Below are 13,100 nucleotides of genomic sequence, written 5' to 3'. Positions count from 1 at the left end.
GTAGCTAATGAAAGCTCAGTGTTAGCAGTAGAAGGAGTGCACCAACTCCCGTACCACTCGCCCACTTATCCCTTCAAGCATTCCCTGCCCCAAATGTGCCAGAATCTGCAGGTCCCACATTGGTGTTATCAGTCCCTTCAAAATGTAGAGAACTGCAATGGAAGAGAGGTGTCCTCAATCCTGAGGGCTGCCTAAAAAGAAAAGACATCTGTTTTATTCCTGATATGGGATGTTTGTTTGGGCTGTGTAAATGAATCTTTATTCCATATCTAAATTATGTAAGTAATTATTGGGATAGTACAGAGTGAGATTTATGGTTGCATTGGAAATGTTTGATGAAATAGTATACAGGGAGCTTCACTGTATCTTATCCATGCTGTATGCATTGGAAGTGTTTGACAGGACGGGGAAAATGGATTTGCATTGCAATTAACCTTACTGTGTCTTTCCTGGGATTATTTGATGAGAAGAGGGAGCTTTGCTCTGTATCTAAACCTGGCATTGGAGTTTTTGATGAAACACTGTAGATTCGCTTTGTATCTCATGTGTGATGATCATCCCATGAAGCATCTGTTGCTCACACAGAGTGCTTAAAATAGAATTGTACCAATCCCCAGCATGAACATCCAGTCTTTGATTGCTACAAAATTGGCTGGAATAGGGTCCACAAATGTGCAAAATAATGATTGCTTAATACAAGAAGGGGTGAATAAATGCACCTGTGGTGGATGATGTGCTGACACTCTTCTGAGCCTCCTGACTGCTGTTACTGCTATTGTTCCACTGTCCAATCCAGCTGTCACTCCCTGATTTTTCAGTAGGAGAGCAAACCATCCCAGGAGTTTGGGGAAGGCTGGGGAGCTGTGATTCATCTTCCCTCTGAAGTTCTTCCAGGTACTCTGCGAGCTTCACATGCCCCCTGGAGCGGGCGATTGTCAGAGGCAAACGACCCAGTGAGTCTGGGATGGAGAGAGCGCGATTGTCCCACTTATACAGTACCACTGCAGCTTCAGTGTGCCCCAAAGCACAAGCCCACATCTGGTTAAAAAGGATCAAATAACATTTTACATTCATTCTTGCAGATGAAACAATGCAAAATAAAAATTGTTTTCATTTGTAACAACACTTCCTCCAATGTTGACAGACTGACACATTCCAGTTCAGAGTCTGAAATAAAACACAACTTCTTCCTTTCTTTAGAGAGCCATAACTCCACACAACTTGGAGGTATTTCACAGTGTGTAGCATTTATTGTTGTTACCAGCTACTTGAAGTGCAGCTTACTATGGGACAAGTGTGTCTCTGGCTGGACTTCTCCAAGCTAGATGCTGCATTTCCAGTGTTTCCAGGCAGTTTTGCATTTGGCTTGTGGCCAGTGGGCAACACTAATCCAGGAGTCCTCACCAGGAGCAGCTCCTACACCACATAAAGGTAGCAACAACAATATGTTTTCATATAGTGCCTTTAATGTAGTAAAAAGTGCCAAGGTGATTCATAGCCCTGTTGTCAAGAAAAACTGATAATGAGTCACGCAGGGAGAGATTAGGACAGATGACCAAAAGCTTGGTGAAAGAGCACAGTTTTAGTAAGCATCTCAAAAAGGAAAGCAGAGGTAGAGAGGTTTCGGGAGAGAATTCCGAACATTTAGGAGAGAGCAATTGGGTCAGAATTGGGGGAAGATAGCGGACTCCGTCGATGGCTGGGCTGGGGGAATGAAAAGAAAGGGCGAGATCAAGGCAGGATTTGAAAAGAATGAGAATTTTAAAATCAAGGCCTGCTGGACTGGAAGCCAATACTGGTCAACAGCAGTGTGAATTCAAAATTTCTTCAAAAATGTAGCCAGGGTACAGTGTGGGCCATCACATGAGCCTGCAGGATGTTTTTATAAACATTCTTTAAACAGAGTTGGGACTTCACTTACCAGTGGTGTGCAGGAGAAATGATCAACATTCAGTGGATCCACCTCCAACTCTAGATCAATACTATCTGCGTGCTTTGTGCTGTGAAAAGATAAACACAAGCTTTTCATGGAGCAGTTTCCACTCACAGGGCAGTAAACTTGCAATGAATTCAAGGATGAAGAGGTGTGAAGGATTTACTTGTGGGACATTTTTCCAACATCTCTCAGTGCAGGAAATGAGAAAAACTGTCATGTGATTGGCTCCCCCTCATCCACCTTGGTTTCTCAGCCATGTCTCCCTTTCCCTGTGCCCCTTGCCCCTCTACTTTTTTATGTATTCATTTTCCCACACCTGAAATCACTGGTAAGGCGAGCAATTATTACTCATCCCTAATTGCCTTTGAAAAGGTGGCAGTGAACTATTTTCTTGATCTGCTGCAGAGCCTCTGCTGAAGGAACTCCCACAAAACTGTTGGGGGTGGATTTTCAGGATTTAGACTCAGTGATGATGAAGGACAGGATATATATTTCTAAAGTAGGATGGGGTGAGCATTGGATGGGAGTCTAGAGGTAATGGTGTTCCCATGCACCTGCTGCCTTTTGCCCTTGGTAATAGAAGATAGAGAAGGGGAATTTCTGTCGGAGTAGCCCAGGCAAGCAACTGCAATCACTGTGCATAGGTGATGTAAGGAATAAATCTTTAGAACTGTGGATTGCATTGCTTTGATCAGGGTGGTGTTGAGCTTCTTAAGAGTTGTTGGAGCTACTGTCATCCAGGCAAGTGGAGAGCATTCCATCATGCTGCTGATTTATGCCTCATAGATTGTGGGATGTCAGGAGGTGAGTCATTTGCCACAGGATATCCAGTCTGGACCTGCTCTTGCAGCCACAGCTTGTATGTTGCTGGTTCAGAGGAGTTTCTGGTCAAGGTGACCTCCAGGATATTGATGGCAAGTGACCCTTGCTGGAAAAATTTTAGTGGTGCTAATGTTACTTGCCACTTATCAACCTCTACCTGGAATATTGTCACCACTGCTACCATCCCTGCTCCTTTCCTTTGTTTTCTTCAGCACTCTTCCTCCTTTCTCCGTCCTCACTCTTGGCAAACTGATACCCACCCAAGGACTATTGCCCAAGGACCCTAAATTTGTGGAACTCCTGACTTCCTCACCTCAGTCATCCTACCACTTACAATTTTCAGGCGTTTCAAACTCAATGCAACTTAGAAGGGATATTATTAACTTTATGTTTGTGTTTTAAATTGGCATTGTGGATTTACTGCTTAATATGAAACCTGTCAGCCTTCCTTTTCTCATTATCATCGGGGTCTTATAAGATTAAAGAGGGAAATAAGGGCATCGATTCAACCTTTCCTGCTAACATTTCTCTATTGTAACTGCAGACTATAAACTGGGTGGAGCAACAATCTACAGGAACAAGCCCCTTTATCTAAACGTTGTGTGTACTGTCACATTGCCAGTTGGTAAAACAGGAGATTTTACCAAATGGAAGGAAATTTTCTTCTGCAGTGCCTGACCTCCAGAAGTCTACCCTTATTGTACTCCAAGCCAAGCCCTCAATGGGAGAACATGCCTGTGAAAATGAAACAAAATGGAAACATAGCTTTGACCCAACACAAGATCATGCAACTCTTCCCCTCTTTGCATGAAAGGAGAACTCCTGACCTTCGACAATACTTACCGCCATTTGATGAGGGTCTGGATCAGTGTAGCATACCCCTGAGCAGCTGCCAGGTGCAGGAGGGTCATTCCTCGGAAGGTCTTGGAATGAATGAGGTGTTTGGATTTAACCCAGCAGGCACGACTCATCATCTTCTCACAAACCAACACCACGCGGCTCTCAAAGGAACAGCTGGCCACCCTGGACGCACACTGCACAACCAGGCAAGGAACACAAACTGGCATCAGTCCTCTTAGATGCCGCTGCATGAGGCTCAAATGGACAACAACAATGACTTATTTTTAGTGCCATTCATGTTAAAGCACAGGGACAGGCCATCCTGTCTCTTTGCAAACTTCCTGAGATGAGCTTCCAACCACAAGCTTGCTCCCCAGGCAAGAATGCCTCCTTTCATCTCTGCGTTATCACCTGACTCCACCTCTGCCTTAGCTCACCAGCTGTTGAAATCCTCATCTACCATCAGTTAACTCTAGACTAGACAATTCAACTGACCAATCTTCCTTCATAAACCTGAACTCATCTAAAACTCCACTGCTTGTATCCTAACTCACACCAAGTCTTGTTCAATCGTCACACCTGTGCACCCTGACCTACACTGGCTCCTAGTTCAAAAGTGCCTTGGTTTTAGAATTAATATCATTGTTTTTTCAGTTCCTCACTGCTCCCTGTTCATTCCAACTCTACACTTCCTCAACATCTCATCTTTCCTCCAGTTCTGGTCAGTTGAGCGCCTTCATTCTCAGTACTTTATCTTGGCAGTTATGCTTTCAAATGACGAGGACCTAAGCTCTGTACTTCCCTCCCTAGAACTCTCCATCTCTTTAGCTTTCTTTACCCCTTTGACCAAGATCTCATGTGGCTTGTGTCTAATTTTGTTTGATAAGTCTCATGTGAAGAGCTTTGAGAAATGTTACTCTATTAAAGATGAATGTTATATTTTCAAAATAAGCAGTGGAGTTATCATTGTTTCATAGGCACACTTATCCTCCAACTAATATCTAAACTTTAATGTTATCATCTGATTGTGTGTGAACTTGGTTGCTGCATTTCAAATATTATAACAATGACTACCCTTGACATGTACTTGTTGGTTTCAGCTCTCAAGGAACTTACAATATGCCATACCTGTGCCTGGTTGTTGCCACCCCCTCCTCCATTTCCTCCTCCTAATCCTCCCCCTCCAGTCTGCTGGTGGTGCTGGTGAGATCCCATCTCTGACATCCGCCTTTCCATCTGTTCCAAACGCTCCAAGATGGACATCCTGAATTGGTTGTCTAGAAAATGAAAAAGAGGAAGTACAATTCCACAACACTGTAGCTGACATGCTGTACCTTGGAGCAGTCCAGGGATCTGGATTACTAATACAGTAAATTACTGCTAAACTCTCTTTTTAGGGATATGGTAACATAAAGTTAGGATACTGGACAAGTAATCAGAAGCCTGGGCAAATAATCTCAAAACAATAGATCTTATTGTGGCAATTTGCCAGTTTGTAAATTTGATTAAAGTAAATAAACCTGGAATAAGAAGTTACTGTTAACTTGCTTCTTTTGATCATTTGGAAAAAGTCAAGTTCACCAACTGGGAGGAAACATGCCATCTTTAATTGATTTGGGCCCAGATGGAACTCTAGACACACAGTAATATGATTGATCCTTAAATAGCTTCTGAAATGCTCTTGCAATGCACTCAATTATCATCAAGAGCTTCTAAAGGGAATTAGGCCTGACCAATAAATTCCAGCAATGCCCAAATCCTGGAAATGAGGTCTGAGGTCCCACTTGGAGCAATAAACAATCAGCTGGAGGAACTCAGCAGCATCTGTAGGAAGAAAGGAATTGTTGATGTTTTGGGTCGAAACCCTGCATCAGGACTAAGAGTGGAGAGGCATGATGGCCAGTATAAAGAGGAGAAGGGGGAGTGGTGAGAAAAAAGTCTGAGGTGATTGGCGGATTGAGGAGGGGTATAAGATGACAAGCAGGTTGCACGAGGTAGGGGAGGGGTGCGAGGGTGGAGTAGGGAGACTGTAGCAGGTGAATGATAGATGGAGGCAGACAAAGAGAAAGAGAAAAAAATGAGAGGCAGATGGAGCAAAGTGAGGGAGGGAGGGAGGGTTGGAGACAGCTGCTGGAGGGAGATAAGCAGGAACACAAAGCGCTCCCAGTGCTGGAATCTGATAAGTAAAGGAGGTGATAATGGGAACCATTAGGGGAGAGATGAATGGCAGATGGAACCAAAACCAGATGGGGGAGGGGAGAGCCTGTGGGTGAACTGTAAGTGTTGCAGCTGGATGGAATGAGGAGGGGGAGGGGGAACGAAGATGGGTGACATGGGTCTGGGGGTGGCTGGTTTGAGGGAAAGGGGATAAAAATGGAAGGACCAGATCGGGGGGGGGGGGGGTGGAAGGGGTGGAAAATGGAGAAAGAACCCACCAGAGGGGAGGGCTACCTAAAGTTGGGAAACAATGCTCATGTCATTTTCTTGCATACTACCCAGGCAGAACATGAGATGTTGTTCCTATAGCTTGCGTTAGGCCTCGCCCTGGCAGTGAAGAAGGCCAAGGATGGACAGGGCAGTGTGGGAATGGGAATGGGAATTGAAATGGCATGCAATTTAGAGCTCGTGTTGGCCATTGCGGATCGAGCGCAGGTGATCCGCGAAACAGTCGCCCAGTCTGCACTTAGTCTCACTGATGTAGAGGAGACCACATTAGGAACACTGAATGAAGTAGATGAGGTTAGAGGAGGTGCATGTGAATCTTTGCCTAGCCTGGAAGGGCTATTTATGTCCCTGGATGGTGGTGAGGGAGGTGGTGTAATGACAAGTGTTATATCTTCTGCGACTGCAAGGGAAAGTGCCAGGGGTCAGGGAAAGTGCCAGGGGTCAGGGAAAGGTGGGTGTGGAAGGATGAACAGACCAGGGAGACCAACGGAAGGTGGAAAGGAGTAGCCAGGAGAAGATGTGGCTGGTGGTGGGATCTTGTTGCAGCTGGTGGAAATGACGAAGGATGATATGCTGGATGCGGAGGCTCATAGGGTGAAAGGTGATGAGTAGGGGAACTCTAGCCATCTCAAGGTGATGACTAGGAGGACGTTTTGGATGTCCTGGAATGGAAAGCCTCATCTTGAGAGCAGATGTGGCGGAGATGGAGAAACTGGGAGAAAGGGATAGCACGCTTATAAGAGACAGGGCTGTTTGGTGGAAGAATGTGTCGCAAATATTTTTGTGTGTCGAAAGCTAAATACCATCTAAGACAGAAGAGTGACCATGGGACAGAGGCTGTTTATTTTCTGAACAAGGGATATTTTCCTCATTATTTTCTCCTGGAATTAGTGTTATCCAAAGTCTCCTCCCTCCTTCTCTGTTCACTGATGGATTTACTGGGGCTTTGCTTTAAACTATCACCTTCAATGCCAGGTTTTCACTTAAGACCGCAAGTCACTAGTCATTATAGAAAGTCAGCCTTGGCTCAAAAGGTAGCACTCTCATCTCTGAGTCATTGGACGATGGATTCAAGAGCAAAATACAGCAGGTGCTGGAAATCTGAAGCAAAAACAGAAAATGCTGGAGCTATTCAGCAGGTTGGAGAGCAATTGTGGGGAATAAGAACTCATCAGAAGGTTCATGCTCTAGTTCAAAGACTGAAGTTTATAATATAGGTTGATATTCCAGTACGGTGTTGAGGCAATGCTGCATTATCAGAATTCTGACTGCCACAACTGATGAACGTAAAAGGCCCTGTGTTACTATTTCAAGAAAAGCTGGGGGAGTTCTCCATGGTGCATCATCCAATCACTGTCACCAGGCAAAATCAATGACTTTCTGGTCATAATCATATTGCTGCTTGTGGAAGTTTGCTCTGTACAATAGGCTCCGCATTTACTGTATTACAGCAGTGGCAATACTTCAACAGTTACAGTAGTTCAATGGATATAAACGAGACATCTGGAACTTGTAAAAGGTGCTATATAAATAAAAATCAGTGTACGTGAATTGAGGATAACTAATGGAGGGGCTAGCTGTGATTCACACTCTAGTCAAATACTAGGATGACACAAAAGCTTACCCTGCATCTATGGCACTCCCAGAACTTAAAGTCCCTCTTTGTATCAAAGCTAAGTGGTATCAGATTGATAACGGCTTGGACAGATGCTATATTCCTCCTATGCCTCTCCTCCAGAATATGTGGATGGATACATGCACATAAGGGAATCATGGTTCTGCTGCATTCTCCAACATTGGCACAGCACCAGCATAAGGGTGCATGACCTGTTTTAATTGGTCAAGTCCAGGAGATTTGATCATTTGATCTTCAAAAGTCAAGTTCCCACACTCTTGCCAATGTTTGCCAACATTTCCATCCTCTAAAGCACACTATCTTCCCATGGATCGTTAAGAACAATGCCCGGGATCCTATCCTCTAATTCCTGGAAACTATCTTGCCACAAGGTGCTGTTGTGAAAGGATCAGTGGATAGGCTCAGAATCAAACAGAGGTCGCATTTGGTAGATGGAAGGGCGAAGGGTGTGGGGAGGCAGCGGCAGCTACACAGCTGAATCTCATTAAGTAGTCTTCTGAAAAGGAGGGGGAGGAAACGGGAGTGAGATCAAATACTGGAAAAGTTACAGTTCTCATGAAAGTGCAGTATCAATGTTGAAATGGTTTAAAAGCTTTCTTTATCAATCAAAATCCACATCAGAACGATGAATAATTTCCTCAGTGCCCCCTTTCCCTACTTATGACAATGGAACAGCACTCAGTGGGGTTCTACCCAGTGACTGCTGCTAAACCTTGTAACATTGCAGTTTACAGCACATCTACATTACAGTTTTTACTCTGGGGAGCAGGAGAAACACAAGAGGCCACCTCATGATTGGCAAGCAAAATTAATGTCCCTCATTCATCTCTTGTCAGCTGTAATGTGCACCTGCAAAGTAGTGTTGAGAACTTTCCAGGATTGACCAAGAATCTCTAATAAGTAAATACTATCTCCCAGTGAGAAAAAAATATCGTAATGTATGTGCTATATGGGAGTGGAGAAAGGATTTTGGATGGAGAGTTATTCAACTGGGTATGCCTGCATTACATCAGAAAAGCCTGTTTATTTTTCCATTGGGATTGGTACTGTTGTACCATGAGGATGGATGAATCAGACAACCAATTACAAAAGTTTGGAAGTGGGGCAGGAGGGAGATAAAACGTCATGTGATGAAGCCTCCAGTAATGTCCAACTAGAGTTGGGAACCCTATTGTGAACCAATCTGGAAGAGAAAATGCAGTGTTACACCTTGAGGCTCTAAAAATACTCTCATACATAGCCTGTTCTATTTGCAATTTACACTGCACGTTATTCAGTCCATTAGACCTGTTCCACCATTCAATGAAATCATAGCTGCTCTATGATGTAACCGATCTGATTTTGCCCCATGTTCTTAAAAAACTTCAGTTTCCAAAAGTCCATCCACTCAATTCACCAACCGTCAATTGTCATTTGTTGAAAAGGGTTCTAAATTCCAATCACTCTCCCACTGTAGGTGTTCCTTAACTTCACCCCAAGTGCTTGGCTGTAATTTTTAGACCAGGAAGAATTAAAACAAAAGGCAATGCCATTTAAATCCTGAGCTGGAAGGGACAAGTGGACAGCTATTTCCTTTGGTTTCTGAATTAAAGACTTAGAAAAGATTTAATAATCCGTTAATAACAGAACAATCCATCACCTATTTCTTGGGAAAGTAGTGGATCAAAAGTGAAGCCATATCTTGTTTTCTAATAACAAATTATGTCCTTTAAACTTCTCTCTTCTCCCTTTGTATTTTCCCCACTTTTTAACTGGTTCTTGATATTCTTGATTTGCCCTCTCCAAGTACTTGACAAACTTGACAATTTATGGCAAAGAGTCATGTTAAGAGCAATGCCCAGGATCCTGTCGTCTAATTCCTGGAGACAATCATGCCACAAGGTGCTGTTGTGAAAGGATCAGTGGATAGGCTCAGAATCAAACAGAGGTTGCACTTGGTAGATGGAGGGGCGAAGGGTGTGGGTTGGCAGCAGCAGTTACACAGCTAAACCTCATTAAGGAGCCTTCTGAAAAGGAGGGAGAGGAAACGGGAGTGAGATCAAATACTGGAAAAGTTACACACTTCTCATGAAAGGAAAATGTCAATGTTGACATGTTTTAAAAGCTCTCTTTATCAATCAAAATCCACTCCAGAACAATGAAAAATGCATAGGAACATGATGGGGTCATGTAACCTCAAACTTGTTCTACTGTTCAATTAGACTACAACTCTTTTGTATCTATAACTGATATCTATCCATTGTAGTTTGGTAAGCTATTATAGACTTGCTTAACAAAAATCTATCGGTCGCAGTTGGAAATTCTTCACTGTCCTTTGTGGGATAAAGTGCTTCTTGATATCACCCTTCAACACTTCAGATTTAATTTTATTTCCAGTTATGGCAAAGAGAAGCTTCTTTGCTTGGCCAATGGTGTTAACTTTGTTTGTTTGACCAATGGGGTCAGCTTTGGTGAAGAACTACATTTCCTTAGTGTAGTGAATGATAACTTTCATTTTATGCGGTTATTCTAACGCTCTCTGTTATTATTCATAAATCCATTTTCACCAATGTAAATAACTTAACTCTGGATGTACCTTGAAGGGTATTACATTAGCGAATATCGCAAGTGTCCTTCAATATCCTTGTAATGGGGGAAACCAATTGGTAGAATCTTTCCACAGCTGCAAATCAGATGAAAAGAAATTCCAGTACAAAGCCATTTGGCCCATCAGTCTGACCCATTTTCAGAGAGTCAGTCTATCTACTCACCATATGCCTCGATGCTTTGTATCTCCTGAATCCCTTCAGAACATAGAACATTTTCGCACTGGAACAGGCCCTTTGGCCCACCATGATGCCATTTTAAACAAATCACATCTGCCTGCACATGGTCTACATCCCTCCATCCTCTGCCTGTTCATGTGCCTGTCTAAATGCCTCTTAGATGTTGCTATCGTATCTGCTTCCACCACCTCCCCTGGCAGCGTGTTCCAGGCACCCACCACTCTCTGTGTAAAAAACTTGCTTTGCAAATCTCTTTCCAAGTTTCCCCCTCTCACCTTAAATCTATGTCTTCCAGTATTTGACATTTCCACCCTGGGAAAAAGACTCTGACTATCTACCTTGTCTATGCCTCTCGTAATTTTATATGCTTCTAACAGGTTGCCCCTCAGCCTTCAACACTCCAGCGTGGACAGCCAGCACCTTTTCCCCAGGGCGGCAATACCAGAGGACATCCATTTAAGATCAGAGGAGGAATATTCAGGGGTGATGTCAGAGGTAGGTTCTTTACACAGAGAGTGGTGCGTGCCTGGAACCCACTGCTGGGGGCGGTTGTAGAGGCAGATATAATCAGGACATTTAAAAGGCTCTTAGATAGGCACATGGAAGTAAGAAAAATGGAGGGTTATGGGCTGTGCAGGAGGGAAGGGTTAGATTGATCATGGAGTAGGTGTTCACATAGCTCGGCACAACATCATGGGCTGAAGGGTCCATACTATGCTGTACTGTTCTATGTTCTAAAACAATCCATGTTTGTTGAGACTCTCCTTACATCTAATATTTGCTAATCCAGGTAACATTCTGGTGAACATCTTTTGCACCCCCTCCAAAGCCTCCACATCTTTCCTGTAATGTGGTGAGCAGAACTGCATACAATGCTTCAAATGTGGCCTAACCAATGTTTTATACAGCTGCAACATGACTTCCTAATATACACTGCTCTGACCGATAAAGGCAACTATGCCATATGTTTTCTTTACCACCGTATTTACTTAGGGAGTTACTGACTTGCACTCCAAAATTCCTCTGTAAATCAATGTTCCCAATGGTCCTGCCATTTACCTTATACTTTCCTCTTACATTTGACCTCCCAAAGTGCAATGCCTCATACTTGTTCAGATTAAACTCCATCTCCCATCTGTCTGCCCATATTTCCAACTGGTCTACATCCTGCTGTATCCTTTGACAACCTTCCTTACAATCTACAACTCCACCAATTTTTGTGTCATCTGCAAACTTACTAATCAGCCCACCTACATTTTTGTCCAAATTATTTACATACACTACTAATAACAGAGGTCCCAGCACCGATCCCTGCAGAACACCACTGGTCACAGACCTCCATTCAGAATACCACCCCTCCACTACTACTCTCTGTTTGCTATGGCCAAGTCAATTTTGAATCAAATCTACCAAGTCTCTGTGGATCCCATGTGCCTTAATCTTCTGGATCAGCCTACCATACATTGCTAAAGTCCATGTCATCAACATTCACTGCCCTACCCTTGTCAACCATCTTTGTCACCTCCTCAAAAAAACTCAATCAAGTTTGTAAGACATGCCCTCTCCTGCACAAAACCAAGCTGACTATCCCTTATAAATTCATGCTTTTCCAGATGTGAGTAAATCCTGTACCTAATAAACTTCTCCAGTAATTTCCCCACCATTGATGTAAGGCTCACTGATCTAAAATTTCCTGGTTTTGCTCCAGCAATCTCCTCTCTTGCTTTTCTCAAATAACTTGGGATAGATCCCATGAGGCCCTGGGGACTTATCAACCTTAATATTCTTCAAAAGACCCAAGACCTCGTCCTTCTTGATATCAACGTGCCCTAAAATATCAGCATATCCCTCTCTGATCTCACTATCTTCCATATCCTTCTTCTCGGTGAATATCAATGCGAAGTACTCATTTAATATCTTGTCCACTTTCTCTGGCTCCAAGCATAAATTCCTTCTCCTGTCCTTAAATGATCTGACCCTCTCCTTAGCCATCCTCTTGTTTTTGGGTATGTATAAATTGCCATTGGATTCTCCTTAATCTTACTCATCAAGGACATTTCATGGCCCCTTTTAGCCTTCCTGATTCCCTGTTTGTTTTCCTGCTTCCTTTATATTCCTCAAGGGCCGTCCAATTTCTGCTTCCTAAACCTTACCTATGCTTCCTTTTACTTTTTGACTAAATTTATAACATCTCTCATCACCCAAGGTTCCTGAACCTTGCCATCCTTGTCTTTCTTCCTCACAGGAACATGTTGGTCCTGAGTTCTGACCAGCTGGCCTTCAAATGACTCCCACATGTCAGATGTGGACTTACCCAATAACAGCTGCTTCCAATCTACTCTCCCTAGCTCCTGCCTAATACTGCTGAAATTAGCCTTCCCCCAATTTAGCACTTTCCCTTAAGGTTCAGTCTTATCCTTTCCCATAACTATCTGAAAACTTACATGATCTGCATTAATGACTTGCCTGCTTAATTTATATATAATAAATGAAAATCTCCACCCAGTTCACCGTCAAAATGTCTCAAAACAATTCATGGCCAATGAAAGAGTTACTATAATTGTATTTTTTTTACTGTCATGCTAGTCTTACCCCAGCGGCAACACTGTCACCTGCTCCTGCACTCCCCCCCCCCCCCCCCCCCCCCCCCCCAAAT

The 13,100-nt window shown here is 43.4% G+C and overlaps 1 protein-coding gene across 9 annotated transcripts in view; it reads right to left on the bottom strand.

Moving 5' to 3' along the window:
• camta1a (calmodulin binding transcription activator 1a) overlaps window positions 1–13,100 on the bottom strand; it is a 936,513-nt gene that overhangs the window by 50,514 nt on the left and 872,899 nt on the right. For all 9 annotated transcript variants that reach the window (XM_052039225.1, XM_052039226.1, XM_052039227.1 and 6 more), the window contains 4 exons: window positions 4,727–4,875; window positions 3,602–3,792; window positions 1,922–2,000; window positions 720–1,038 (listed from right to left, as the gene is read on the bottom strand). In XM_052039225.1, the coding sequence (XP_051895185.1) occupies window positions 720–1,038; window positions 1,922–2,000; window positions 3,602–3,792; window positions 4,727–4,875 (738 nt within the window). The remainder of the gene's footprint in view (window positions 1–719; window positions 1,039–1,921; window positions 2,001–3,601; window positions 3,793–4,726; window positions 4,876–13,100) is intronic.

The sequence above is a fragment of the Pristis pectinata genome, chromosome 26, assembly GCF_009764475.1.
Source record: "Pristis pectinata isolate sPriPec2 chromosome 26, sPriPec2.1.pri, whole genome shotgun sequence".
Lineage (NCBI taxonomy): Eukaryota > Metazoa > Chordata > Chondrichthyes > Rhinopristiformes > Pristidae > Pristis > Pristis pectinata.
Note: the sequence above shows the minus strand (reverse complement) of the source record. Positions and strands in the feature narration are given on the sequence as shown.